The 27,973-nt window shown below is 51.5% G+C and overlaps 1 protein-coding gene across 2 annotated transcripts; it reads right to left on the bottom strand.

Moving 5' to 3' along the window:
• Window positions 1-14,926: 14,926 nt before the first annotated feature.
• AQP8 (aquaporin 8) lies at window positions 14,927-27,238 on the bottom strand. 2 transcript variants are annotated; one of them, XM_063314943.1, is made up of 6 exons: window positions 27,130-27,238; window positions 24,578-24,840; window positions 21,931-22,057; window positions 20,740-20,954; window positions 18,479-18,613; window positions 14,927-15,422 (listed from the first exon to the last, which is right to left on the bottom strand). In XM_063314943.1, the coding sequence occupies exons 2-6, from the start codon at window positions 24,826-24,828 to the stop codon at window positions 15,380-15,382; spliced, it is 771 nt and encodes a 256-aa protein (XP_063171013.1). In that variant the 5' UTR covers window positions 24,829-24,840; window positions 27,130-27,238; the 3' UTR covers window positions 14,927-15,379. The 2 variants fall into 2 exon arrangements, with proteins under 2 accessions (XP_063171013.1, XP_063171014.1); XM_063314944.1 differs by lacking the exon at window positions 27,130-27,238 and adding an exon at window positions 26,216-26,236.
• Between the last annotated feature and the right edge of the window lie 735 nt (window positions 27,239-27,973).

Below are 27,973 nucleotides of genomic sequence, written 5' to 3'. Positions count from 1 at the left end.
CCTCCGCCCGGCGGGCCACGCCCCCCCACTGGCGGTTCAGCTGCTTTGACAGCTCCCGGCTGTCTGCGCTCAGGGACAAGCGGCAGCGCTAGTTCCACCCTGGGAGCCCAGTCCCCCTCTCTCGAGCGAGCTCCCCTTCTCCGTTCTGGAGACTGTGTCTGGGAGGAAGGGGTCGAATGCCGCTGGCTTGACCCCTCCCGCACTTCTTTCAGCGAACTCAAGTCCATGCTCATTTTCTGCAGAATGAGCTCCAGGGAATCCATCTTTGACTCTAGTACCCGGATCCGGTCTGGAGTGGGGGAGTCCCCCCTTGGTGGCACCTGTACCACCGTGGGGGACAGCGGGTATCTCTGCCTCCAGGACGAGCCCCTCGCCTCCGAGAAGTCCCCACGACTGTCGTCCCAGGTGACCAGTTCGCCCGGGGTCGTGACCGTGGTCTCTGGCGCGGTTTTCATGCCCGCAGCTTCGCCTTCAGACCCCGAACTCGCCTCCTCCCGAATCGCTGAGAGTTCTCCCAGGGGGGCTCTGTTGGGTCGCATCATGGTAGAGTCGGGCTCTCCCTCGCTCGACCCATCACTCTCCACGAGTAGCACATTTGGATCGATCATCACCAGCACTCTCCCTCACAGGATCGAAAGAACCTTTCTTTTCCTGGATAGGGGCCAGCGGGATTTGAAGCTTTGGATTCTCAGCTTTATGTAATGGTTGCCTACCCCAAACACTCAGACTCACAAGAGGTTACTTAAATGAAATCTGATTTATTAGGGAAATTATGGCAAATACAGAGAAAGCTGAGAATGAGCAAAAGCACGCGAAAATACAAACTAAATCCCCTTGCTTGAGGAGAATCCCTCCCTTGCCCAGCCATATCAACCACTCCTTCCCAGGTGCTGGAAACCGTTAGCCGCAGCCTGGGAAAGCAACCTTGAATCCATGACCTAACCCAAACACATTCCAACACAGCAGCCAAGAGATAACACCTCAGCAGAGTGGAATTATCCACCCGCTCCTGAGAGTAAGCCCCCTCCAAGGAAATGGCATGCGAGGCATTACGATGTACCAGGCACATTGAAACGGTGAACATGACACTCTGTCACTCATGAAATGATTTATCATGCCTCTATACCTAAAAACATGGTCCATAAACAACTGCGCTGTGGCTTGCACAGATGGGAGGCCCTTGCAAGGAATAAAATGCACCATTTTAGTGAAAAGGTCCACCACCACTAGTATGGAAGTCAGCCCCTGGACCGGGGGTAAATCAGTGATGAAATCCATGGAGATTGTATCCCAAGGCCTACTGGGGGTGGGTAGGGATTGCAAGAGTCCTGTGAGCTTCCCTGGGAGAGGCTTGGCTCATCTACAGGTATGACAAGAAGCAACATAACCCTTTATGTCTGCAGTCATCTTAGGCCACCAGTAGTCTCTCAGAGCTCTATGCAGAGTTTTGAAAACACCTCCATGGCCTGCAGTTTGATGGTCATGGCAAAGTCTCAGTACTTCTTCCCTCAATGAGGGGGGAATGTATAATCGCCCACTATGCCAGAGGATTCCTGCCTCCACATTAAATGGGGAGCAGTGTCTTGTGGGCCCCTCTGGAGGTCATCCATCCTGGCCCTGGCATACGGGTCCTGTTGCTGCTGAGCTCTGACTCTTGTAAATAGGTCCTCTGCTTGCTGCTAAAATCTCTGTCTGGTTCCCCCTCATAGACTGCTGAAAGTTGTGAGGTTGTAATATAGTAGCCTGTACCTCCTGGCGAGTAGCAGGGGTTGCCTGAATGGATCGAGACATGGCATCTGCCAAACAGTTCTGCATCCCGGGAACATAAGAAATAACAAAGTTGAAACGGGAGAAAAACTGGCTCCATCTGATTTGGCGTGGAGTGAGGAATCTGGTGTTTTGTAGAAGCTGTAAATTCTTGTGATCGGTGCAAACTTTCACAGGAAAGGTTGCACCTTCTAGCCAGTGCCTCCACTCTTGAAATGCTGCTTTAATTGCTAGCAACTCCTTGTTAAAAACATCATAGTTTCTCTCTGCTGGTGAGAGTGTGCGGGAGAAAAATGCACAAGGTAGCAATGTATTCTCTGTTTTGTTTGTATATTGCAATAAAACAGCAGCAATAGCAAAATCTGAAGCATCTGAATGCATTATGAATTGTTTCGTGGGATCAGGGTGCTTTAAAAGCGGCTGGGATGCAAAGAGTTGCTTAAATTCTTGGAAGGCTGCTTGCTCTCTCTCCCCCCAAATGAATTTTGATCCTTTCTTCAAAAGCTGTGTGAGGGGTTTAGCCCTGTCACTAAATTTATTTATGAATCTCCTGTAAAAATTGCAGAACCCTAGAAATTTTTGTACCTCTTTCACATTTTGGGGGGGTTGCCACGAGAGAATTGCCTGGACCTTAGAAGGATCCATGGATATGCCTTCTGTTGATATTTTATAGCCCAGGAAATGTAATTCAGTTAAATCGAAGGCACACTTCTCTAGCTTGGCGAACAGCTTGTTCTCTCTCAGTCTTTGTAAGACATTACGTACATGGGTTACATGAGTTGTAGCATCCACAGAGAATATTAATATGTCATCTAGTTAAATGACCAGATACTTATCTAGTAAATCAGAGAAAATCTGATTCTTAAATCGGGAAAATATGGCTCCTGCGTTAGACAAGCCAAAGGGCAAAACAAGATACTCAAATTTACCAAACCTGGTATTGAAGGCAGTCAGATATTCATGCCCCTCTTTCATCCAGATCAGATTGTATGCATTCCTGAGGTCCAACCTAGTAAAAATGCGTGCTTTCTGTAAGCGATCCAGCAGATCAGATATTAGGGGGAGTGGATAATTTTACTTGACCATGACTTTATTGAGGGAACTGAAATCATGCACCACTCTCATGGGTGCCTCCTGGTTTGCTGGTGCGAATGGGTCAGGCTTCTTTGGTACAAAGAAGGTAGGAGCAGATGCTGGGGAGGTAGATGGTCGGATGAAACCCTTTCGAAGATTAGAATCCAAGTAATTCTTTAAGGTGGCTAGTTCCTTGGGGGACATGGGATATTGTTTCCTTGCTGGAATCTTGGCTCCTGGTATCAACTCAATAGTGCAATCACAGTCCCTATGGGTGGGTAATGCTGTGGCCTCTTGTTTGCTGAAAATGTCTGCGAAATCTGCATACTTGGCTGGCAATTGGACCCCCCCTGCTTCCATTACTGCGTTGGTTGCTGGAGAGAGAAGAGCGGCTTGAATCTTGTGGTGCTGGCATTCCTTAGCTGGGAAGGAGACTGCTCCCGTAGTCCAGTCCAACAATGGGTTGTGGATCTTCAGCCAAGGTGTGCCCAGGACTATAGGCACATTAAGTGATGCAGTAACATAAAGTTGGATCCACTCAGTGTGGTCCCCCACTGTTAGTTGCAAAGGTTCTGTGAAACTTCTAATCGGCCCTGCCTTGAGGGGCTGGCCGTCAATGGTCTCAACTTCTATGGGACGTGGCAAGTCTATGGTCAGGATGTTCAGGTCTTGTACAGTCTGTACTATTAATTATGAAGGCTACTCCATTTCTTCTGTGGTCCTCTTGTCCACAGTAGTAGATCTGGTGGTCATTTGATGTGAAGTGGCCCATTCCAGTCCATTTCAGTTCACTGACGCCCAGAATGTCTATCTTTAATCTGGACATCTCACCAATAACCACATCCAATTTGCCCTGGCTCATAGATCTTACATTCCAGGTTCCAATGGTGTGTTGATCCTTAGAACATCGGATTCGCCGTTCACCACCAGCACCGTCGGCCGCTAGCCGTCCTTTCAGCTTTGAGCTAGCTGCGTCATCATATCTGGGGCTAGTTGAGCTCATCCTCTGTTCTGTACATCAATAAAATTGGTGGAAGCTCCGGAATCCATGAGGGCCTCTAGCTTGACCTGGTGCTCTGGGTTTACATGCATTATGACTGGTAAGTAGTAAAAGGATTGCTGGAATCCTCGGAATGAACCCTTCTTAATTGATTGATGGTCTTCCTGCTGAGCTCTGTGGAGGGAGACCGATGGAGTTTTCCTGGTTGGAAGTAGAGGTGGCTCTTGGTTCTGCTGCTTGCCCTGGGACTCTTACGGAATTTGCTTGGCTTCTCACTGGGCAAGCTCTCACCATATGCCCCGGGACTCTGCAGTAGAAACAGAGGGCTCTCCCTCTCCTTCTCTGTCTCTCAGCCTCGGAAATAAGCCTCCTGCTCACCCCCGATCTGCATCGGCTCCTCTGGTCCTGAGTAGAGAGATGCTGCAGAGAGAGCTGGAAATCCTGGAAGCGCTCTGAGGCCCCTGCCTCTCCCCAGCTGCATCTGTCTGAGCTCTTCTAGCCTGGCATCTATGACCACAGACAGTTGATATAAACCTTCTAGGGTAGCTGGTGTTCCCTTGCGCACTAATTCATCCAGCCCCTGTTTGAATTGGTCTTTCAAGGCACTCTCATTCCAGTCCAGATCTCCTGCTAACAGCTTGAAATCAGCAATGTAAATTCCCACCCTCTTGTTGCCTTGCTTGAGCTTCCAAATTTCCTGGCTGGTAGTGACCTCTCTGATCGGGTCGTCAAAGTGTGCTTGGAACCCTGCCAGAAAATTCTGGTAGTCGTTGAGAATTGGGTCGTTGTTCTCCACCATGGGAATAGCCCATTTGGCTGCTGGGCCCTTTAGCAGACTTAAAATGAAGGTGACTCTGGTGCTGTCTGTGGGAAACACTGCCGGTCTGCTGTCGAAAAATATTGTGTACTGTGTGAGAAAGGTTCTCAACTGTCCTGCTTCTCCTCCAAACTTCTCTGGTAGACTGCCCTGGGATCGCAAGACTACTGGCAGAGCTGCTGCTGCTGCTGCTGGCACCAGTTGTGGGTTAATCGGAGCTGGTTGTTGTAACTGCTGTAGCATGGCTGCTTGTAATGTGTTGATCTGGAGATCTACTTGTTGATGATGTTGTTGCAATGCTGCTGCCAGTTGTTGGATGGCTTGCCGAATTTCCTGGTTTTCCGAAGACATTTTTCCAAATGTCTCTTCCTTTCTTTTTTTGTTCCTCCCTCTTTCACTGGGAGTAGTAGTTTGTTAGGATTGATGTCCTAACAGTCAGGAACCACGCTGAGACAAGGAATAGGTCTCTAGTGTTTTATTACTGCTACAGTTTAAATTAGGATTACATTATTGATCACATTTCAACCAGTTTCTGCATATCTTAGCTGAAGCCATTTAGTGGCCTGCTAGAACCACCTAATGGAGCAGAGCTTAACACAGCTGAAAAACTGCACACAGAAAAAGAATATTATCTTAAATAGCTTCAATGAGCATGTCAGAGAAACACAAGTTATTGATCTTACACATTTAGCCCTCCTAAGCATAAAGTATAAGATGCTTAGACATAGTAAGTTTAAAAGTAAGTAAAAGAATATCTTATTCATTTTATTCTTGTTGTTACATCCATCTTCGGTGGAAAATGAAGTTCCTTGTATCTTCTGTTCTTTCTAAAATTAATTCATCCTAAACTCTCAGCCCTACAGCTGCAAAGAGCTGCATGGAAGAAAAGGGGGAAAGTTTCTTTTCTTAGGTTGACTGCATAGCCCAAGATGGAGCAGGAGACAAAGCATGCTGCATGCTTTGCTCCCGGTGGAAGGAGGAGGAGGAGAGAGAGAGGAAGTGGGAGTGGCAACAAACAACTTCCTCAATAGCATGGAGAGTTTGCATCCATGAGCAACCATCCATATGCTAATGAGGCATGCTGGATTTGGACTTCCAACATTACCAACTGGTCTGAATGTTTTTAAATGGCCACACCCCTCTTTTTCCAGGTTTGACCCGGCTGCATCCTTTCTGCACTGGCATCCACCTCTGCCAACCTTCCCTCTCCTACTCCCCCAGCTCCTCTTCACAGAAAATCTTCTTGGCAATCCAGATTGTAGGATGTGCCACAAGAACGACATAAACAAATGCCTGAGACAATTGACAAAGAAAAGTCAGGTTTCATCCTTTCTCCTTGTAAGAAACAAATGGAAATGCTACTTCCCCAGCCCCTTGAAGACTGCAGCCTTGGCTGCCTCCACCCATCCGTCGAGGGCCTGGAGAAGACCCAGGTCAGCATCAGAATTGCCCAGGGAGACTTCTGCTGAAGTCCTCATTCTGCAGATGATGCAGCTCTTCCTTCACCTGGCACTACCTACCACCCAAGATCTTGGTACCTCAGGTGTCCCTCGGTGATAGCAGCTGACAGTAGAGCCAATCTGATCCCAGGGTCCAGAACTTCTGGAGATCAAGGGCCAGATTACATGTGACACAGAATTGGCTCAGACATGATTTGTTGAGCCACAGTTTGGTGAACCAAACATACATAATGGGCCGAGTCCACACAACATTCTAAGCCATAAACTCGAGGGCCTCAACAAGGCATCAGAGGGCTCGGTGTGATCTTGGAGATATTTACAATTATCAGAACAACAGGAAACCAGCATTGTTCCAACTACCAGCACCTCCTTTATTTCTAAGGACACCTCTGAGTCCCAAATGTTGGGTGGCTGAAGCCCAGGGCTTGGTGGGGAAGTGGGTGCTCCTACTTCGAAAAAGGACCAAGGCTTGGCAGAGGACTGGTCAACCAGGGCTTTGTAACTGAGCACATCCTCCATGCAGCCCTTGCCCACAAGAAGGAAAAACACTGTTTTGTGTTTCCCTTTTTACTCAGTGATTGTGTTCACACGACATCTTCATCTATGATTAATTTGGGTATAGTTTACTTAAGTGCCCCAATTCTGACAGTTTACCCAACTCACCGAGCCATGAACTAAGCACCCAGAGGGCAAAATGTGATTTGACCGGTTTGTGGTTCAGAGTGTGGTGTGAGTGCAGGTCTTCTTGCTGCAGCATAGACCTGTAGCAGCATTACCGGCGTGTCTGGTTCACTCAAACTGCCTCTGCAGATCCATCAGTGAAAACGTTAATAAATGAAGTGATGCCGTCCTCCCTGGCAGCCGAAAGGCGCCCTCTCCCCCCTTGGGCCGGGGTCTCCGATGGGCAGACTCCTTTGACTGGCCGAGCAGCAGTTTGGCTGGCTGGAAAACAGCTGGCGACTGCCCCTCCCCATCCAAGCGGAGATTCAAAGCGCTTCACGAGCAGAAGAAAGGACTAAAGAGGGCAATTGTCTGAAAGGAGTTGCATGACAGCTCAGCCTCCTGCAGATGTCTGAGGCAAGCTGTTCTCTGCTGCCAGAGAAAAATGCGTTGTTCCAACCTGAAATAGGAAGGAGAAAGTCACAGGCGAGGCAGGACCAGTTCCTCCCGAGAGATGCCGGACAAGCCTCCAAATGCTGATCTCCCACCAGCTTCTCTGCAGTTCAGCAAAGGAGCCAAGACTCGGGGGTGGGGGGGCAGGCGGTGTCTAGAGGCACAGGTTGCCCAGGCCTTTCAGAAGAGGGCATTTGGGTAAGGTGGCTTCCTTGTCATGCCAAGAGGGAGCAGAGAAGCCCCGCCTGCCATCCCCTGTTCCGAAAGGTCCAGGAGCCCGATAGATGGCTAACGAAACGAGGTGGACAGCCCTTCCAATCTTCTCCATCTCCAGGTGCTTCAGAGGAGAACTTCGCCAGCAATTCTCTAGTAGATCGCTCTGGGAGAAAGTTTTGCAGGAGGAACTGTCCCTCCCTGTAGCCCTCCGATACCTTCCCTTGAGACATCTGAGAAGTCGGATTACAGGACACGGAACGGGTATCGTGGGCACGCTTACGCCTCTCGCTCACCTCATTGTTAAATAGCACAAGAATGCCACATACTCCTGTTTTGCCCACCAGTGAAGTTCATGCACCAGTCAATTACATCCACTTATTTGGGCTATTTCACGCTTTTTTCCCCACCAAATGGGTCAAGGATGGTTGACAGTTACCTCTGCGAATTTACGTACCCACACTGTAATCACAACACAAATGTCACACCAATCCATTACATCCACGGTGGGCAAAAGCTTTTTGGACATGAGATTTTAACCCTAAAAAGAAAGAAGAGACCCACAATTTTATCTGTGGGAATTTCTGAAGTAAATCCTTTCACTGAACTGAACTAAATGAAAATGCTAAGAAAAACACGGAGGAAAACGTTTCAGCCGGGCACTAATCGGGAGCAGGTGAGAGCCATCCACATTCGCAGGCTCTCCATCGGTTTCTGCTCCCTGCCCGGGATGTGGCCTTGCAACTCCACGGCAACTTAAGCAGCACACATGAATGTTGCCCTGTCGGAATCAGTAGTCTCAGCGTTTCATGACTGGGTCTGCATGGTGCGCTAAGCTGCAATATGGCTTCTTTGGTTCCACTTCATTGTGTGTTATGTGAACTCAATCACTGTGGCTTGCAAACCGTGATGTATGGCTTGGTGTGTTGAAAAAGTCAGCCAATTGTGGATTATCTCATACACTCCGGTTTGCTCAATGCAGTGTGCAAGCCCTGCCAGAGTGCCCAGCATGTACTGTATCTCTGCTAGCTTGCCTTCCAGAGCAGCTGGTGTGGCTAATGGCTAATGCGACCTGCCTCTGAGCACCTGGTTATCTCCCCTCCTTTTCAGTTGCCTTGGGGGGTGAAAGGGACCTCCAATGGTAAATTGGGGGGGTGGGGGCATTGGAAATACAGAAATGGGCAGCAAAAAAAGGCTCAGAGCCCCCTGCTCCAGGAGGTCCAGATTCTTCATCCCCAAAGACAGATTCCAGCCTTTCCCCAGACCCTTCTCTGTCACCTGCAGCTGCTGGTATTGTTCCAGTCCTGGTCCAGGGAATTGGGCTGCACAGCTTGGGCAGGCGCAACGCATGCACCTCATTATGTGCGCCCTTCAATGGCCTTTCCTAATTGGCTGCAACAACCATCAGAAATTAGCTCCAGGGTGACCATTTTTCCCTGGCACTTTTCATAAAGGAGGCCCCAGTCATCTAATTTCTTCTTTCTCTTTTTTGATAACAAAAACAGAAATGGGAAGAGTCCCCCTTTTGGGGGTAGATGGGCAGTGATAAAATTTGATAAATAAATAAACTCTCCTACTGCTCTGCTCACACACCTGCCAGGAGAGTTCTCGCCATCTTGCTGCACAGGAGACCACACGTCATACTAAGTCATGGCTGATTACATCAGCCAGGAAGGCCTGGGCTCATTCAGTCAGCTCACCAAGCAAAAGGCATCCCCTCCTTTGGGAGAGACCCCAGAACAGTGTTTCTCGACCTTAGCAACTTGGAGAGGTGTGGACTTGCACTCCCAGAATTCCCCAGCCAGCCAACATTGCTCTAGAACCTCCCCCAGGGAAGGCTGAAATCTGCTGCGAGAACTGTGCCTTGGTGAGCAGGAAACCGGCTTTTCAAGTGCAATCCTTGTCATTCTCTCAAGCACCGCTTGAGCCAGCTTCGTAGAACTTCCCGAATGAAAGGCGAGGATGCACTACTCAGCCTCACCCCGCCAGGTGCCTCTGCACCACCGCAGCCTGGCACCTCCCTCTCTGTATCTGCTGGCAATGATTAAGCCACCACTCTCTGCCTCTGCCTTATCACCACAGACCTTGTCATTTTGTGCCTCCCACAGGGGACATGTAAGCCATTGCCTGATAATCCAAGGTCTAGGGCCAGGCAGATGTCTCTCGATTCAGCAAGATTTCAGCCCTAAATACAACTCACATCATTCTCTCATCTCTGCAGATGGTGGACGATCCCCCTCGAAATGTACACTTCAGTCCCTTTTGTAGCAGAAACTGCTGTTGCTGATCTCCATGTCCAAGGGCCCCTGAGAGATCCAGGTTCCACTCCCCCAACGCTCTCAGGATACCCAGGCAAGAGGACACAGCGTGCGACTGGGGGCAACCGGGTCAGTGGCCAGCAGGGCCATTTGGTTGTTCCAGTCACTCGAAGGAGGACCTTCCTGCCTTTTTACCCTCCCCTTTGGAGGATTTTTTTTTAATCCATGGGATGTCACCCCCATCTCAACTCAGTCCCCATGGCATAGTTCACACAACACACCGTGTGGATCAGCTGCCTGGGAGAGTCAGTTCAGCCCAAAAGGAGACTCGGTTTGTCTGAGGCGAAGCCTGTCCCGCTCCAGACAGGACACGGAGAAAACTGGGCTCGTCTCCTTGGATCTAGCGTGCTGGGTCCAGGGCACCAAGAGTGCGTCTTTCAGCCTCAGGACCAGGGACCGGCTGGGGGTTCTGTTGCTGCATCGCCCGCCTTGCTGTCTAACAGACTCCCCAGTGGATCTGGTGTTGCAGCCAGTGCTGGACCCTCCCAGACCCTGACTTGGGGGGAAGTGTATCTGGACCGGCTCAGGGGCTCGTGGTGACCAGGGGCCTTCCCATTCTGCTCACAGCACCAACGCAAGATTAGGATTGTGTGCTCGTTAAACCAGGGCAAGTTGAGGAAAGCGACCAGTGGATTCCCCCGCCCAAGCCTCTCCTGCCCACCGAACCCTAGACCCCCAATGTTCAGAAAGAGGCCCCAAGGAGCATTGGGCCCTGCCCTGCCCCTGCTTCACCCTGGGCCCCCCTCCTGGCCTGTGACAAGCTGGCAGCTGGCTGCCCCCATCATACCAAATGTGCCACCCCAACAAATGGTGACTGTTTTCCCATGGTCAGCTTGGTGGGAGGGGAAATGCAGCCAGAAGCATCCACCTAGCACCATCTATTCCTCCAGCCCTGGGCAAAAGAGCGCTCAGCAGTGAGATCCTGCAACAGAAGCAGCCTCAAGGAGCAGAGGAAAGCCCTTCTCCACCTGCAGGACCCCTTTTCCTGACGCCAATTCTTGAAAGATGGGCTGTGTTTGCAGGACACTCTCACTTGCGGCCATTTTGGCCATGGTACATGGGAATGAGCCAGCTTCCTAGGTTTCCCTGGCACCCTGAGCCACAAAATAGACACCTAACTTGAGCTTGCTGGCCAGCTAGCTGCGCTCCAGCCTGAGGTCAAGCTGACCTTCCCTGAAGCTGGTGGAGCCAAGGTCACCTCTAGGTCTCCAGCCCCAGCAATACCAGTCCCTGTCAGAAAGAGGAAATCTTGGACATCGGCCTGCTAAAGAACCACCTGATATGTTTCTGGTTGTCCTTCTTTCCTTGTTTTTTGGTTCAAGGTGTCTGTTCTTCCTTATTTGTTCAGGTACCTGTGAGAATTTCCTTTTTAACTGCAGTGCTCCTCTTGCAGATTCAGCTCTTTGCCTTCACAGGTTGACAGATAACCACGTGGCTTGGGAAACACGAAAAGAGCATCTCAGAGCACTGGCAGGTGCTTTAGCCTCCCAAGCGGGATCAAGTTGCAGATACATAGTTCTTGTTTTGTGAACTGTGGAACCCTTTATGTATCCCACCCCGACCTTGTTTCTGTGCAATGATTTGCAAGGACAATTCTAATCTGGAGCGCCTTCTAAGAAAGCAAAACTCATTTGAGGCACACAGAGAGAAAAATGGGACAACCCTTCCAAAGAATGAGGACACGCCGTAGGAAGATGCTGGCAAGATGGGTTGCCATGGCAATGCTCTGAAGATGTAGCCCCAAAAAACCTCAAGTGAAGCTCCTCCCTCTGGGATCTCCCTCAGCTGCAGTGAGCAAGCAGCGAAAGGAGGGGAAGGACAGGACTCAGGCCACGTGGAAGCCGGTGTGTGTCCAGCATTACAGGACTGGTTTCGAGTTCGGGCCCCAACGGAGGACATGGGTTGCCATGTGGGAGAACTGACAGCTTCACACCTTCGTGTCTAGGGAGGACCAGGCCATCAGCTTCTGCCAGTGGCCTCCAAGCCCAATTCAGAGAGGCTTTAAAACTCTGAATCACTCAGGAGATCTGCTGAAGGACCATCTTCACTTGCGCAACAGACATATTCATACAACGCATTCAGTTAAACAGCTCTCTGGACCAGAGTTTCTCAGCCTTGGGAACTTTAAGATGTGTGGACTTCAACTCCCAGAATTCCCCAGCCAGCATCGATGCTGGCTGGGGAATTCTGGGAGTTGAAGTCCACACATCTTAAAGTTCCCAAGGCTGAGAAACACTGCTCTGGATCATTGTTTCACCCCAACCTCTTTCCTCAAGTTTTTCAGGTCATCTGATCTCAAAAAAGCTGCACTGTTTTCAGTTTCCCAAAGCAAGGATTTGGAACCTTTAACAAGCTTTTGGGACAAGTCTCAGTTTCAGGAGCCCCCAAGCGATGATAGTTTCCAGTTTGGATGAAGCTGCAATGCTGAGTATGATGGGGAGGAGGAGATGGTGGCATGAGTTTGTTAACTCTTCAGCCCAACGTATTGTGCAAACAGCCAACAATTCCAGAACTGTGGCTCTCTCTCCCTCCAGGCTTGAAAACCATTCCTCCTCTCTAGCGGACAGTGTAACTGGGGTTGCATATTGCCTCGAGTCCCTTGAGACTGGGGTGTGTGTGTCTGTGTGTGTGCCAACAAATGTTACAAATAAATCAATTGCACTAAGCCACAATTTGCTTCACTATGGTTTAGTGAACAAACCAGTTGGCTAGGTTTGGCTTCTGCACAAAGCCATCAACCTTGTTTTACAAACCACGGTGATTTAGTTCACCCAACCCCATGCTACAACCAAGCACACCTCACTCCCATTACAGCTAAGCAAAATGTGTGAACGTGTCAGTGAGCTCCATGTGCTTGCCAAGGGCTGTCTCTTTTTTTCCCCTGCCTTTGCTTGCCCTTGCACACCTCTCAGTCACGGCACACCCTCAAAGAGCAGTTCAAATACGTTTTGCAGAGAAATAGGTCTTTCTTCTGTTATTCTGCATGCCTTTCAACAGCAAAGAATGCTCAATGAACACTTCCACAACATATAAAAGGGAGCATTTATTTACACAAATAATAAGGTGAATAGTCTCTTGACTGCCTTCCAGCTCCAAGAACAGTGTTTCTCAATTTGGCAGCTTTCAGATGTGCTTTGCTGTCTAGGGAATTCTGGGAGTTGAAGACCACACATCTGAAAGCTGCCGAGCTTGAGAAACACCGTCCAAGAGCCTTCTGGTGCAGCAGCCCCACTGACTCCCCCACACACAGGCAGGTTTTCTCCTGTGGCTACTCCCCAATAGCCACCAACACCCTCAACTGACGTTTTAGCATTGCTTATTAAAGAAACATCTCCATCTATGAGCCTGCAGAGATAAAAGTTTATTGCCTCACACCCCAGCTCAACACTTCTGTTAGCTGTTATATGCCTTACTACAGATAAGGGCAGCTTTTAGATAGGGGTCGCCTTATTCCTCCTTGCATTAACAAGAGGGTTCTTCCCTATTTGCTGACCCTGAGGGTCTGGTAAGGGGGAGGGGCTTTTGGAGGGATCAGAAAAAGCCTAGAGAGCCAACCTCAGCTACAGCTCAAGAATTTCTTCCAGCGGTGGGCCAACCCAACTCTGGGAGAGTCTGCAAGCCCTCAGCTGCTCTGCACTAGCAACTGAAGGACTCCTGACCTGGAGATATGTTGCCTGGGAGGGCTGAGACGCTTCAGCCCATCGGCAGCCTCCCTACAACAGGCTCTTGTTGCAACCATTGGCTTCCAATGTTGGGATGGTTTGCAGATCCTGAAATGGGGGGGGGGGGCACAAAACCCGGGATGGCAGCAAAGCCATTTGGAAAACAGCCTCTTTCGTCCCGACAGCAGCAGCCCCATCGGCTCAGAGCTGCTCAGAGGCTCTGTAGACACAACATGCCAAACCACCAACGGCTTAAGCAACCGCCAGCAGCTGCGTTCCTACTGTAGGATACACCAAAATAAGCAGATCCCATTAGGGTTCACTGCCCTAGCGTAGTTTTCTTGCAGTAGTTTTCTTGGTTTTCACTCTACCACTGTGGTTTGTGAACCCAGCTTGTGGTGGATCATGCTGGGCGACCGTATCCAGAAGAAGCCTGGCATCGCTTTGGATCTGCTTGGGAGAGGAAAGCTTGGAGGGGGGAGAAGGGGCAGCACTTCTGACCAATGGCTGGGGCCAGTAGTGCTCTGGCCCAAAACCAAACAAACAACATAGTGGCTTAACCCAACAATCTGTGGCTAATTCAACAAACAATGGTTAAGCAATCTGTGCTTGCACCACAGACAGGCCAATGGAGCATGATGAATGAGGACGCACATCCCCTGCAGGCTGGAGCTAATTTGAGAATCAAGGCGCGGCTCCAACTTGCACCGGTCCCCTCCGCGGGTGCGCAAGGGCAGAACCTGTCCCCGGTATCCAGCTTCAGTTTCACCTCCCGGTTTCTGCAAAGCGGCAACTAGCTCCGCGCTTGGCCAAAGGGGCAGGGAGAGGCGGCAGCAGAGCACCCCGTTTACCCGCTGCAAGGTGGGGCGTCCTTTGTACCGAGCCATAAACCAAGGAAGTCGCGCCGCGCCGGCGGCCACCTGCGCCACAGTCTTCCTCCGCGCTCCTTCCGGCCCTGCGAGGCGCGCCGACAGCCCCTTCGGGCAGGCGGGGAGGCAGAGCAGTGGGGCGTTCTGAGGCTGCGCCGCGCAAACCTCCGCTGGCCGCCGGGACGGACCTCCGCGGGGGCGCTGCTCAGCGGGCTCGCGCAGGGAACGCTCCGGGGCGGCCTCCGGGCCCGGGAGGCCCCCGCCGCGCGGCGCGTCTTCAGAGGCGCGCGGGGGCCGCTCTCGGGCGGGGGCGAGAGACCGAGGAAAGCCGGGCCCGCGAGGAGCCGCGCCCCCGTCTGCGGTGGGAACGCAGCTCCCTCGGCCCGGCTCGGCTCGGCTCGGCACGGAGAGCCGTTTTCCAAACTGCGCGCCGAGCAGGACCCGGGCGGAGGAAGCCCCGGCCATTCGCCACCCCCGGTGGCGGGGGCGCGGGGGGGGCGGCGCGGCCCCGGCAGGTCCCCGCTTGGAGCGCTGAGGAGCGGCTTCGGGGTGCCTCGGCCCCGCGACGGGGGCCGCAGAGGCGCCAGGCGTGCGCCGGGGCCGCTGCGGCTGCCCGAGGCCGGGCCTCGTCGGGCGGCTCCGGGTGCGCGGCTGTCGCTTGGCGCGGCGGCTTCGGGGGGCCGATTCGTCCGAAGCGGCCTCCGGGACCGGCTGCCCTCGGTGCCGCGCCCGATTCGTGCCGGCCTCTGCCGGTCCTGCTGCGCTTCCTGTCCTTTTGCCTCTCTCGGTTGACGGAACGTTAAAAAAAAAAAAAAGAGGCCGTCCCAGCGGGGACTGAAGGAATCGTCCCTCGGGGATTTCGGAAGGGAGGCGGAGTTACTATTTCGGCAAACGGGGGGGGGAGGATCGCATCGCCCTTTTTTTGCGGGGCAAAAGCAAGCGCTTGGCGGAGCGCCGGCCCTGTCTCCCCCGGGGAGGACGGAGAGCAGCGGCGAGCCAAGCCCGCTGTGCGGTGCCCGGGGTCACCCAGGGAAGGGGGTCGGGGGGGGGTCCCGGGACCGCGGGCAGGAGCCTCTCGGGGCGCCCTCATTTGAGGAAGAAGCGGGTCTTCGCGTCTCCAATCAAGAACCTGCAGAAAGGAAAGAGAGAGCCGTGAGCCCGTATTTCGGGATGCAGCCCAGTGCTCCGCTGGCGCTTCTCAATTCCTGCTGCTTCTCTGGGTCGGGGGTGGGGGGGAGCTTGTACATAATGCTTTGTTTCCGCTTAAAACTCCGAAGGTGCGTCTATCAAAGGGCAGACACTGTCAAAAGGGGAGGTCTTTTGCGGAGGCCCAAAAGTGCCACTTCCCCCGGGTTGCCAAGGTACTGTATGCAACTGCCCTCCCTATCGCCCTATCCTGCCTTCTGGGAAGAGAAGAGGTCCAGGCCGGTCGCTGGAGGACAAGTGGACAAGCTTGGAAAGAGCTGCCCCATCTCCACCTCCAGGCTCCTCACAGCTGAGCATTGTGGTCTTATTCCTAGGACCACATTCATCCTTGCTGCCCTTCTCTGCAGCCCTTCTACGCTGAGGCTTTCTTCAACGGTTGAAGGTGTCTGCAGTATATGGTCAAAAAAGTCAAGATGGCATCCACAATGGTGCGATCAAAGCTCCACCTGTTTTTATGTGCATTGCCATCTTGAGTTTTTTTACTATGTCCCTGTAAACAGTGTTTGTTAGAAGTGGGCATGATACTTGGGGGGGGGGTATTAGTAGCTATCCCATCCATTCCCCCCCCCCCCATCTAAGTCATTGATCAATGCAGAGCCCCTTGTGGTCTCCCTCCAGAGATCATCTTCTGATGAAAACTCTTTGAGATGCTCACATAACTGATGGCACATCATGGCATCCAGCCCAGATTTAACTAGCTTGCTAATAAGAATCTGTTGCTGAAATCAGGATCCATTTCTAACATCCTCACAACCTATTAAGGAGGTTACCCATTTTTAAAAAGCCGTTGTTTCACAAGACCGAGCCAAAATTGAAGTTAAGGAGTTTTCCCTTTCCTTTTTTACCTGTTAACATCTTATTCTTAACACCCTTGCCAACCTGGCCTCATTCTCCTGTTTTCCTGCCACCATCTGTGCAAGTCTGTGCTACCTGCCTAGCCTCTTCCTCCAGAACCTCCCCATTTTCCCATCCCCTGTTTGCGTCCTTTTTGATTCCCTGACCTTCACATTAGTTTTTCCTCCTATTATTTCTCTCACTGGAGTTGCTTACAATAGTGCCTCCTTTTTTTTAGGAATTTCTTTTCCCATTAGCTTCTCCTGCCATTGCTCTGAGTTTATTAAATTGCACTCTTTCAAAGTCTGTGTCATGACTTGGCTGCACTCCATTTCCCTAAAAATCAAGAACTTCTACTTCTCCAGTGACGTCCTCCCTGGTGACTAGCGCCGACCCAAGGAGAGCTGATCCTCTTGGGCCTCCCTCACCAGCAAGACCAGTCAGGAATTTCCTGGAACAACAACACTTGGCAGATGGTCTTCATACAGACGGCAGGGTCATTAAAGCCCCCCTCAGTTCTACGAGGAAAGATTCTCAGCTTGCTTGGAGAAACCAATCTGCATCTTCTCGATCATCTGGCAATATCAGGCACCCAGAGCAGTTCTGGCTTCTGACTGGCTCCTCCGCATTTGAACTTGATGCTTGCCAGGTTCGTTCAGTAGGAGAGGACATTTCTAACATCCCGCACAAATCCTCCCCCCTCGGTTTTGAGCAAATTCTATCCCTTCCTTGACCCAGTCCTGGAGTCATCCCACTTTTCTTTTGCCTTTATTTGTCTTGTTCCAAAAGACTCTGCTCATCCTGGTTATTCTTCGTGTTCTGGCCATTGGGGGTGGACAGTGAAGGGTGTGGCTTTGTGGGCCAGCGCTCTTTCTGACATCTCACTGAGTGGCTGAGGAGGTCCCGTTTCGGCAAGACGCGCATTCCATCCAAACGGCCCTCGAGGTTTTGCCTCCGGTTTAACACCCTCCTAATCAAGCTCGCTCTACTCTGGCCAGACCTGCTTTTGGCAGGCCTTACGAGGCGCAGGAGAGCTTGCGCCACAATCCATCAACCGCCCAATACAAGTTGGGCGGTGAAGAAATACAATAAACAAATGAACGGATAAAATCCTTCATCCTGATAACTCAGACCTGGATGCCAGAAACCAAACCGCTCCCTCTGATACAATGCCTGAAGTCAGTCCTTTTCCGTGCTGAACCTAGTTCCCATCAACCTTGGTTGGGCGTCTCTGCGGCTGAGTCTGCTGCACAGACCTGGTCTGTCTAGTTCGTTTTTGAGTCCAAGCATTGTGGGCAGGCAGCAGGAGGAACCAAGCACGCTGTGCGAAGCCAGGCTCTGCCTCTCCCTGCCCTCTGTCTCGCATGCACAAGGGAGGAAGAACGCTGCGGGTGAAGTGGTGGAGAAAGAGCCCTCTGCAGACACAGCCTGGCTCCGGATTCATGCCAGAATGGAGGACCGCTGAAACATCTCGACTGCTCAGAACTTCTACAGCTTTTCTCTGGACTCCACGCCCGGGACTACATTCCATCTCAAGGTGGGGACGCAAGGACAAGGTCCCCGTGGCAGCCCTGGCGTTTGAATGGCATGCGAAGGGCCAGATTCAAAAAAGCTGGCACAGCCAGGACAAAAGCACGTGTTACTTATGAACACAATTACAGTTAGATTAATTAAAAGCTATGTGATTATTTCCCAGGTGTTTCATTGTGTCTGCCTTCTGTCACATTAAAAACTTTGGGAGGGGCTGCAGAGACCACATGGAAGCAGTCCATTCCTGATATGGCCCAAGGCGTCACGGACTTGGTCCTTGGGGGTCTTTCCTGGCCTACCCTCAACCTGCCAGGACTAAATGTGGGACTTCCTGCAGGCCAAACGCATCCTTGTTCTCCACAAGCGAGGGATCCTTTAACAACTCAGACAGCCTGCCTTTGGACATGGAAGTTCCATTGGCCGTTAGGCACGAAGAGCTGCTGATAGAGCCAGTGAAGCCTAAGTCCTGCTCCTGAATCAAGCCAAGGGTCCAACTAGCCCAGCCAGGCAGCCCCATGAAGCAGCACCTGCCCTCTGGAATGAGGGTTCTCCCCGAGATCTGTACCACTCCCACCCTCTTGGCATTCCAGAAGGCCTTGGAAACCTGCCACCTACCTTATCAATGCACCAACCAGAAGTCCGGCCCCCATGGGGCTCACCCAGTACACCCAGTGATAGTCCCAGTAGTTTGCAACCACTGCAGGGCCAAATGCTCTGGCCGGGTTCATGCAGGCTCCAGAAACAGCACCCCTGAACAGTGCAAAAAGATTGACAGTGAAAAGTAGAATGAAACGGCCATTCCCAGTAATGTGTTCAGAGACTTGGGATTCTCAGTCCTGGGCAAAAAGAGTGCCCTGGAGGCGCCTTCTTTGTCCATTCCCCCGCTTCTCCTCAAACAGCGTAGAGTTAATTCATACAGTGATACCTACAGTGCCCCTGCCCCAAGCCATTGACCTAGGCAAGCCAGACTCATGTTGGACCACTAGCCCAGTCCATTCAAGTCCCATTGGTACGCACTGAACTGACACTGAAATAACTGGTAGATCGGCTTCCGGTGACAGAGCAGGTCTTCTGAAGGGTAAGCACTGCTGCATTTAGTATTTCAATTTGTCTTTAGACGAACAGCAGGCAAGTAGGCACCAGCACCGCAGCACGAGACGTATTTTCTAGATGGCTAGAAATAGAAACCCTCCAGGCCAGGGGGTGGGCAGTCTTCACCTGGAGGTGAAAGTAGGAGCAGACATTCTCCCAGGCCTCTTGGGGGTTGTGCTGGGAGGAGCCAGCGATCTTGGGGGGGCACCCTGAGGCAGATGTGCAGGGGAAGGTGCTGCCTGGCCGTGGGGCCGTGTCCCTCAGCTGAGTCAGCATCAGCAGGAGAGCCATCCGGTGATTCCAGAGCCCCTCCCTGGAGGCTACACTCCTCCCTCCCACTTCTTAATCTCTGTATGCAACAGCTGGGAAAAATTACTTAGCTGCCTAACGGCAACTTAAGCATATATGACAATACGTGGTGCTGTCTCGTTTTTTTCAAAGTGAGGCGGTGTGGGACTTCTTCTCCCTGAATTGCCGGTGGAACATGGCTGGAGCTTCATCCAGAAAAGACCTCCATGGTGATGGAGAGATGCTGGGGATTTTAAGTGTTTTGGGGTATGAAAGGCCAAGTGCCAAGATGGGCACCATGGATCCTAGTAGCAAAGAGTGCCAGGGACAGTGTTCTACCCATTCTGGCCAGAAGAGCCGTTTCTGCCCAGGTCAAAGCCCAGGGCCCCATCTGTCCTCCAGCCAGGCAGTGGAGCTGTCCAGCAGGTCAGGAGGCCCTTGGCCGTGGCTGCTGCCAAACGAGGGAGCTGACCAACCACAGCAGATAACGAAGGCAAAGCCACTTTCCTCCCCATGCCAAATCTGGGCTGCCAATGATTCATTCCCTGATCTCATATGCTGCCCAGGCCACCCCATTGGGGCATCTTTTACCTCTGTGTGTTTTTCACAGGCTTAATCCTTTCAGACAAAAAAACCAGAGGAGGATGTTAATCCCTCAAGGAGCAGGTGTGCTCCTTGACTTGATTCCTGTAGGTGTTGGGAAGGGTTGAGGATCAGCCATCACGCTCATCAGGCTTCCCTCTCCCAAGCCCCCAGGTTGTTCTGAGCATCTGCAAAGCTGTTACTTACATCTGCCTAAATTTTTACACCCGCATTCTGAGATGTGAAAACATTACAAGTTCACCTATCTTGAAACCAGCTCTGCACCTGCCAGTGTTTTCAGCTTTCCTTTCAGAGCAGAAGGAACATCTTTTTGTTTACGCAGAGAAGTGAGCAGACACTGTCACCTGCACATGGGCGAGCAACTGGGACTGTTTTGGGAGTGGGGTGGGGAGCGAAAGGGATGGAGTTGACCTATGCAAATAAGTAGCATTGCTGGGTATTTTATACGGCAAACAGTTTTGTTTTGTGGAAGGGGAACTAATAAGTTTAAATCAATGGGAATAAATTTTGTGGGCCATAGATTGTGGTGGGGTTTTTTTTCAAACGATGTGGCCAAAATGTCATCCTGAAAACCATATAAAGTATAAGTTTGGCAGCAAGGCAGTAGTCCACAGTGGGTGTTCCACGAGGTGAAAGTAAGCATTTTGAGAGGTAGGTCCTGCCTTTCATGGAGCACTCCTGGATCTTTCCAATGCTGGCTTTCTGCTCCACCTTTTGAGAAGAATCTCAGCAGTAGAGAATGTAGAGAACTGGGAGGCAGGGCTGGCTGCGGTAGGCATTCATGCAGAAAGAACATGGGAACCACAAGAAAAGGCCAGTCCCCACCCGCCACCCCGTCACACACCACTTCTTCTGGGACTGAGTAGCGCTTGCCAGCCTTCTGGACAACTCACCCAGCCAGGATGTCCACTGTGACTGTGAAGCCAATGCAGAAGGGTGCCAGTGGACTCTTGGTTTTCTCGTTAATGGCACCCATGCAGACAGCCAGCACCAGGAACATGGTCATCACAATCTCCCCCACCACAGCAGCAGGGAGCTGGTGGTCTGAGGAAATGGCAGTGAAGGCTGCTCCTGTGGCATTTTCATATCTCTCCCACGTTGTTGTCACCTGAAGCAGACATCAAAGAGGGATTATTGCAAATTGATAAACCTGGATTAACCAAGCACACCAGCTGTGCCCAGATCATCTGCACTGCCCAAACAAAGAAACCGTGGAAGTTCATGGCCTAGTCTGGTTCACACACAAGTGCCCATAAGTATCTGAGGTCCTTCAGACTGAGTGGCTGCTTTGCCACTGGACCAAGATTTGGGACATCGCTTGGGATACCTTCTTAGCTTCACATCAAAGGGCTGTAGTTTCAGGTGTCCGAAATCCATTCCTGAACCAGAGAAAGATACACTTCCTCCTGTGAGAGAGGAAGGCCTGGATCCAGAACTGCTGCAGCAGGTGGCTTCCAGACGGAAGGAGAAGAAGCCAGAGCTGGACAGGAAGGCTCGCCTTCCTCATCTCACCCCCATATTGCCTTCATGTTGCATTTGGTTTGGTAAGGAAAGAAGGTCAGCATGAAGGCATTTTAAGAAGCTAAGCATCAACCAGGAGGTGTACTTTTCTGCCCCCATGAACCATATTAGCTCACCCTGGTTCTTTTCAGGGGGTTTTGCATGGGAGATCCTCCATGGGTCAGACACTTCTGTCCTTGGCCCTGCCACCCAATGTCTGCCATAGCCTCTGCTCACCATCTGTGATGGTATGTGGGAATGACCTTGGGAGACAAGGCAACAAGACACAGCCAAGGGAATGGTCAGATAAGAAGCAGCTGAGCCTGCAGCTGGATGGTGGGTGGGGCAAGAGGCTCAGGAGGGACCCTCCCTAGTTGGGGGGCAGTAAAGGGGACAGGGGGAGAGAAGTACTTTCAGACTTGCAAGTTTCTGTTAATGGATCCTTACAATAAAGTAGCATTGGCTCATCTGGCCGTGTTTCCTGTCTGGTCTACCTGGGCAGGCTGACACCATCCTTGTGGCAAGCTGCCCATCTCCACCCAGATGCTCCCCCCATCCCCCTCCATCCCAGCCCCCAGACATACCTTGGCCAGGGCAGCTCCAATCATTCCCCCGCACAGCTGGGAGATCCAGTATGGAATGACCATCACCATGTTCAGCCCACCAACGAGCCATGCCCCCAGGGAGACAGCAGGATTGTAGTGGCCTCCGCTGCAGGCAGAAAGGGGGAAAGAGAATTTCTGCTCAGAGGAATGCCTGGGAGGAAGATGATGTCGGATCACACCGTTGCCTGCTGGCAGGGAGCAGAAGTCAAGAAATTTGGAGGAGAAAACTTCAACAGCCTTGTCATGGAATTATTCCCTTTGTTCAGGCCTCTTCTGGCTTCATTCATGAAAAAGAATCAGTGGAACGTTCAAGTCCACACTTCTGACTGGTGTGAGGCTCAGCTATAGGTTGCACTACGTTTGCTCCTGCCGTTAACGGCCTTTCCCCACCCAACGGTTATATTTGCATCTTTCCAGGGCATGAACAAGAGTGAGACAGGCTTAGGTCGTCCTCAACTGTGCCAATAGGATCCCCCTCCCTTATTCCAACTCCTGCAAGGGCAGCCTCACCTTGCCTAAGGACTGTTGGGTCAGTTGCCTATTCAGTTCCTTGGAGACTGGCAATAACTGGGAAAGGGGGCAACAGAAGGGGGTCGACCAGAAGGACAGCAAATCTCAAGATGGTCTCGTTTTCTGCCAACTCAGGGATGAGAAGAATCCAACTCAGCCACGGGGAAAGGGTTGAATTAGGAATCCTCTCTGGGCAGTGTGGCTTGGCTCTGCCAAAGTTATACAGAGCGGTGAGGCCAGGGGGATATAGCACAGGGCACCCCCTTCCTTCTTACAGGAGGGTTCCCCTGGCATGTTAAAATAAAATGGGGAACTTCCTAATCAGACCATCTCCTGCCATGCAAGGCCAGCAGCCAATATCATTCCCAAATGTCCCCTTTTGCCTGAAGTGAGGCTGTTCCAGTAGAGCCCTCCTTTTTGGGGGGAGACGGGCGGTGATAGAAATTTGAATAATGAATAAATGAATAAAGAGAAGGGCTTCCCTTCCAGCAGGGGGTTCCAGGACCAGAATGGCTCTCACCAGCAAGTTCACCTGGCACCCACATTGAAACAAAGCCTCTTGAAACAAGAGCCAAGCAGTGAAAACATTTTCACTGCCCAAAGTATTTAAACTCTGTGATGTCCTGATGTCATTTATCTGCTGGCCATTGTGCTTGGCTCTGTTGTTCTTTCTTTATGTAAATCACCTTCAAATCATGGACAAAGGATGACCACAGGTTTAACTAGCTAAGCCCTGTTTGAGGCCCAGCTTTTAAGAATAGGCCTGAAAGCAAGGTAGGCGCTCCAGTTACAAACTGGCCCAGAGGAGCGATGCAGAGCGCAAAAATGCAAAGGAAGAGGATTGAGGCTGCAGACCTGCCAATTTAGACAGCTGCAATGCAGACTTAGTGGTGAACAGAGCAGAAGTCAAGAAGAACAAGGGGAAAAATGACCCACTGCAGCTCTGCACTTTGAGGACTACTTTCCACTTGTTTGGATCTTGTTCCAAGGGCCTGCTCCTACAAGCAAGGGACCAAAGAACTGGTTTTGCATGACACCGATTCCCATTTGGTTGATCTGTGAGCCATCAAGTTGGGGATTTTTAGCACCCAAGAAGATTCAAAGAGATCGCCTTGGGCAGGTTATACTCCCCCAAGGCTGCACCTTCTCTCAGCCTCAGTCAACTCATCTGCAATATGGGATTATTTACTTGATAGCTGGTTGTGAGGATTACATCTGGAATACTCTATGTGAAACCCTTTGAGCACTTGACAGCATTATAAGTCTCATTAATTATTGAAATTACCACCAATTTCTGTTGACAGAAAACACAGTAGTCATGTGCAACTAGGAAACGCTGGGATCATGCCATGATTAAGCACCTCTCCCATTGGATGAAAAGGATGGATTACCGGCTGGGATTCACCTCTCTAGAAAAAGGATGCTTAAATCAAAGCAGTGTTAAAAGTTAATTTTCTTTTGCCAGTGTGGGGCAGGGGGAGCAGATGGATTTTAAAGATCTACTAAAAGTCTGCTTACTCCAGTCTAGGACAGCTGGAGTTTAACTGAATGCAGCTTCTGAGCAAAGGTCTCCTCGTCATCCTTCTAGCAGGTGGGGCCAGCAGGAGCAATGACAGAAGAGGTTCAAGGTGGGGAGTTGGAACTCCGGTCCCTCCAATTTATGTGCCTTGTCTGCAGACCAAGGAGAACCCAGAGTCCCTCCCCACACCCAACCTTGGACTTTGCTTCCTGATTATTTCCTTGCCTCCCTTCCCTACAGCTCTGCAAAGAATCTGAGTCCCAAAATCACCATTAGCCTCAAATCACTGGGGAGCCACCTCACCCCTGGAAGCATTATCTGGAGCAATGTTTCTCAACCCTGGCCACTTGAAGATGTGTGGACTTTGTGGCTAGCTGGGGAATTCTGGGAGTTAAAGTCCACACATCTCCAAGTGGCCAGGGTTGAGAAACACTGATCTGGAGGTTGAATTCAGCTGACCCCCCTCCTGCTTGGGCTCTAGCCTCCTCCATCGCTCCCTCGTGGATAACTTGCTAGCTTCAAGCTTTGCCAAGACCTTCTCGACCCTCACTAGGACCGCACCCCCTTGCCAAAGCCCACGGCTGCCCCTTCCTTCACCTGATGTTCCCCAAGACGGCAATGGTGAGCCCCAGCGCCAATCCGTGGGCCAAGGCTGGCTGTAGCCTCCCCGTGCCCTCTGAGTTCTCAATGACTGAAGCGCAGCCGATGAAGATGAAGAAGGCTGAGCCCACCAGCTCCCCGAGGCATGGCTGCAGGTAGTGCTCATACCAGTGGGGCAGGGCAGGGCTGCGTCTGCCATCCAGCTCAGGCTCTTTGATAGACATCCGTCCAAATTCCACATCTGACATGGCTGGGCAATTCTGGAAGACAAAGATTCTGCCTTGGTATGCAAAATTGTTCCCTGCCAGCCCAGTCAGGTGGATGGAGGTTGACCCTGGTATGTGACAATGGAGACTTAAATCGGCTTGCTTGTCATTCCCACAAGGCCAGACTGTTCTGAGCAGGGTGAGGCTTTGGCAGAGCTGCCCCCCATTGTCCTCCTCTTACCCAGCTCGGGCAACAGGAAGGAAAATCAAACCCACCAGCCACCCCACACTTGTAAACACTGCAGCCACCCTGACTGGTCAGGCGAAGGTCCCCCCATGCCACCCACTCTCTCTCTCTCTGAGAGCAGCCAGCCAGGAACGGAGTGCAGAAGTGCAAGGCAGAACCAACCAGCCATCCGAGAAATTCCGAACTTGGGCCGGGCAGCTGAGTTCACCCCGGGACTGCCCCAGGTTTGTTTTCATTTTTCAGAAGGCCTTTTTGGGCCTGCAAAGATGTAGACTTTTCCCAGGAGAAAGCCTCACTACTGCTCTACTGTTTACCGGTTCTGCGTAAGGGCTGTGTTCACATGACACATCAAACCAGTAAATGACCCATCTCGTTTTAGTCAAGGATGCTGCATGAACCCAGCCCATGTGGTCAGTTCATGGCGGAATGTGCTGTGGGAACCCAGAAGGCTGGGTCAGTTTGAGAATCCAGGCAAGCATGGCAAGTGTAAGGGCTGTTTCAATGAGCTGGTGCTTAGAAGGGGCTTGCCAACGGGGTGGGAGAGAGTGACTGATCAGCGGTTGAGAGGGTTACTGTTGCCGTTACGGGGCATAAGGGAACCACAGAAAACCACCTTGCTTTTTTATTTAAAACTCACCTGCTTGGATATAACCTGAAATGAGTTTTGGGCAGAAGTATTGCTGAGATGATTACCCCAATCCACCTCCCTCATCCGCTCCTATATTCACCCAGATAAATCCACCCCTTTTGGAAGCTCCACAGCAGTGCTGGGCAGAGGCACAGAGCTGATTGCAGGACAGCCCCCCCCCCCCAGCCTCCCCACCTCCCCTGCCAAAAGGGCAGAAAAGCCACCTCCAGGGCGCACCACTTGCACCCTGTCCTGCAATCCTTTCCCCTCCCCACTCAAATATGTACTGCTAGACACCCCACACTAGTGTGGGAGTACAAAGGCCACTTTCTACATGCAATTATTTCGTCATTCTGTTTTTTGGCCCAATAATGTCTCCACACTGGAGCTCTAAATGTAGCCCCAAGGGATCCATCCCACATGGCAATCTATTGCCTCCCCTGAGTTGGGTGGAGCTGCTGGGTTGAAAGCGCCAGAGCAGCGTCGGGCCAGATCTTTGTGGGTTTGCTTTCCAGGAGCAAGCAAGGAGCGTTTCCCTTGGGTCTCAATCCCACCTTATTCTCTTTCTTCTTCTCACCTGAGGAAAGGTGAGAAGGGCCCATGGGATTGCTGGGGTGGGAGACTCAGTAGGTGCCCTGAATCAGTGAGGACTAGCATCTTCAGAGGCACCCTTGTAAAGTGCATGAGTCTTAGTTTCTTGACCCACAAGCTCCTTCTGTGCTGGAATCTCATCCCCTTTGCCCGAGGGAGCCTCACAGGAAACCCAGCTGCCAGTGAGAGACGCAACTGGACTTCTACTTGTTTAAAACATGTCCAGTTTGCACTAAAGAGGCAGGCTATAAATTTGCACACATATCAAAATAAAATGTTGGCTTTGGCACATCCTATTATTCCCCCCCAAAAAGTATCTATACTTGATATTTAAGATTTGAAAAGTATTCTTCAGCAATTATAAGAAGTGAACTTTGGAACGAAGATCTGACTTAGAAGACTTTTATCCAGTGTGGTTTTCGAAAAAAGCAAACAACAAAAAACCTCTTTTCTGTCCAAGGAAGAGCAAAATGCCAGCCTGTACTCAAAGCTGGAGGCAATTCCTAAGGGTCACCCTCTGGGCTCCGTCTCTGTTCATCATCAGGCAGAGGAACAGATTCATTTCCACAAAGCTCCTGATGAGAAATTATTCCAAGAAAGGAATGAAGGAGCTACTTGCTTTTCAAGCACTCTTTCTTGCAATTGTGTTTTAACACTTTCAAAGGCATCCTATAGACCAAAATATTTTTCATTTGTCTTAAGGCTGATTCCCTGTTCACTTTAAGTATTTGGAAACAAACAGGAGATGCAGGAGGGCTTTGCAGCCTGTCCAGGGAATGCAGAATGGAGGCTTGCCTGTCCCTCTCTGGACGGGATCCTCATCCTTCTCCTGCCCCCACCCCGGCCTCCCCCAGCCCCAAGCTGTTGCGGGTCTCACCTGGGCGTCTCACCTCCTGGCTGCAGCAGCTGGACAGCTTCACCCTGGAAGAGTGGAGGCTCCTCACTAGCTTGCCCAACGCTCCTCCGGCTGACCGGCCCTGTTGGCCAGGAGCAGCAGTTTTCTTATCTCCTGGGAAGACTGGCACCCTCCCCACTTGCTCTGGGGTGTGTGAGAAGTGTGACAAAAGTACAGTCAGACCTGGAGGGGAGGGGACAGGAGGGGGCTGTTCCAGCCGACTGAGGAAGGAGAGCTGTTTGTTCGGGGGGGGGGGCAGGTTGCTCAGGTTCAAGGCTTCCTTTCGGAGGACTCTGCCAAACCTGGTTGCCAGCCTGGGCGAAGCGCAGGGTGCAGATTCCCCAAGAGCAAGCCAAGAGACACTCCTTCCTCAGAGCAGCGGTGCCTGCTTAGGAGAGGCGGTCGGTGCACGTGAGAGGAAGGGGTGGGCACAGCTGCCTCTCCTAAAAGAGGTGGCACCGCCAGCGCTCCCTCTGAGCCAGGAGGCCTCTTGAGCATGATGGGGGCAGTTGGCCTCATCCGATGGGTGGACATTGACTCCCAGAATTCCTTGGCAGCCCAGCCGTGCAAGAATTCTGGGAGCCGGCATCCATTCCTTTGGAGGCATCAAGGCTGGCCAGTCCTTTCTCAATGTACCAGCATATGAAGCACTAACAACAAGAGGGTGGCCTTGAGCACGTACAGAGTGCTTCTGCATTGAGTCTGGGGATAAAGCTGGGGTATAAATTGGCTGCCACTGAAAGGCCAGCAAGCCCAGCCCTGCCTTTGCGTAAAGACGCTGCTGCTGTCTGCAGTCAGTGCCTCTGCAGGGCCAAGTCTGGGCAGA

This window comes from Candoia aspera, chromosome 14 (assembly GCF_035149785.1).
Source record: "Candoia aspera isolate rCanAsp1 chromosome 14, rCanAsp1.hap2, whole genome shotgun sequence".
NCBI classification, from domain to species: Eukaryota; Metazoa; Chordata; class Lepidosauria; order Squamata; family Boidae; genus Candoia; species Candoia aspera.
The sequence above is the reverse complement of the archived record's forward strand: the minus strand, read 5'-3'. Positions and strand labels throughout refer to the sequence as shown.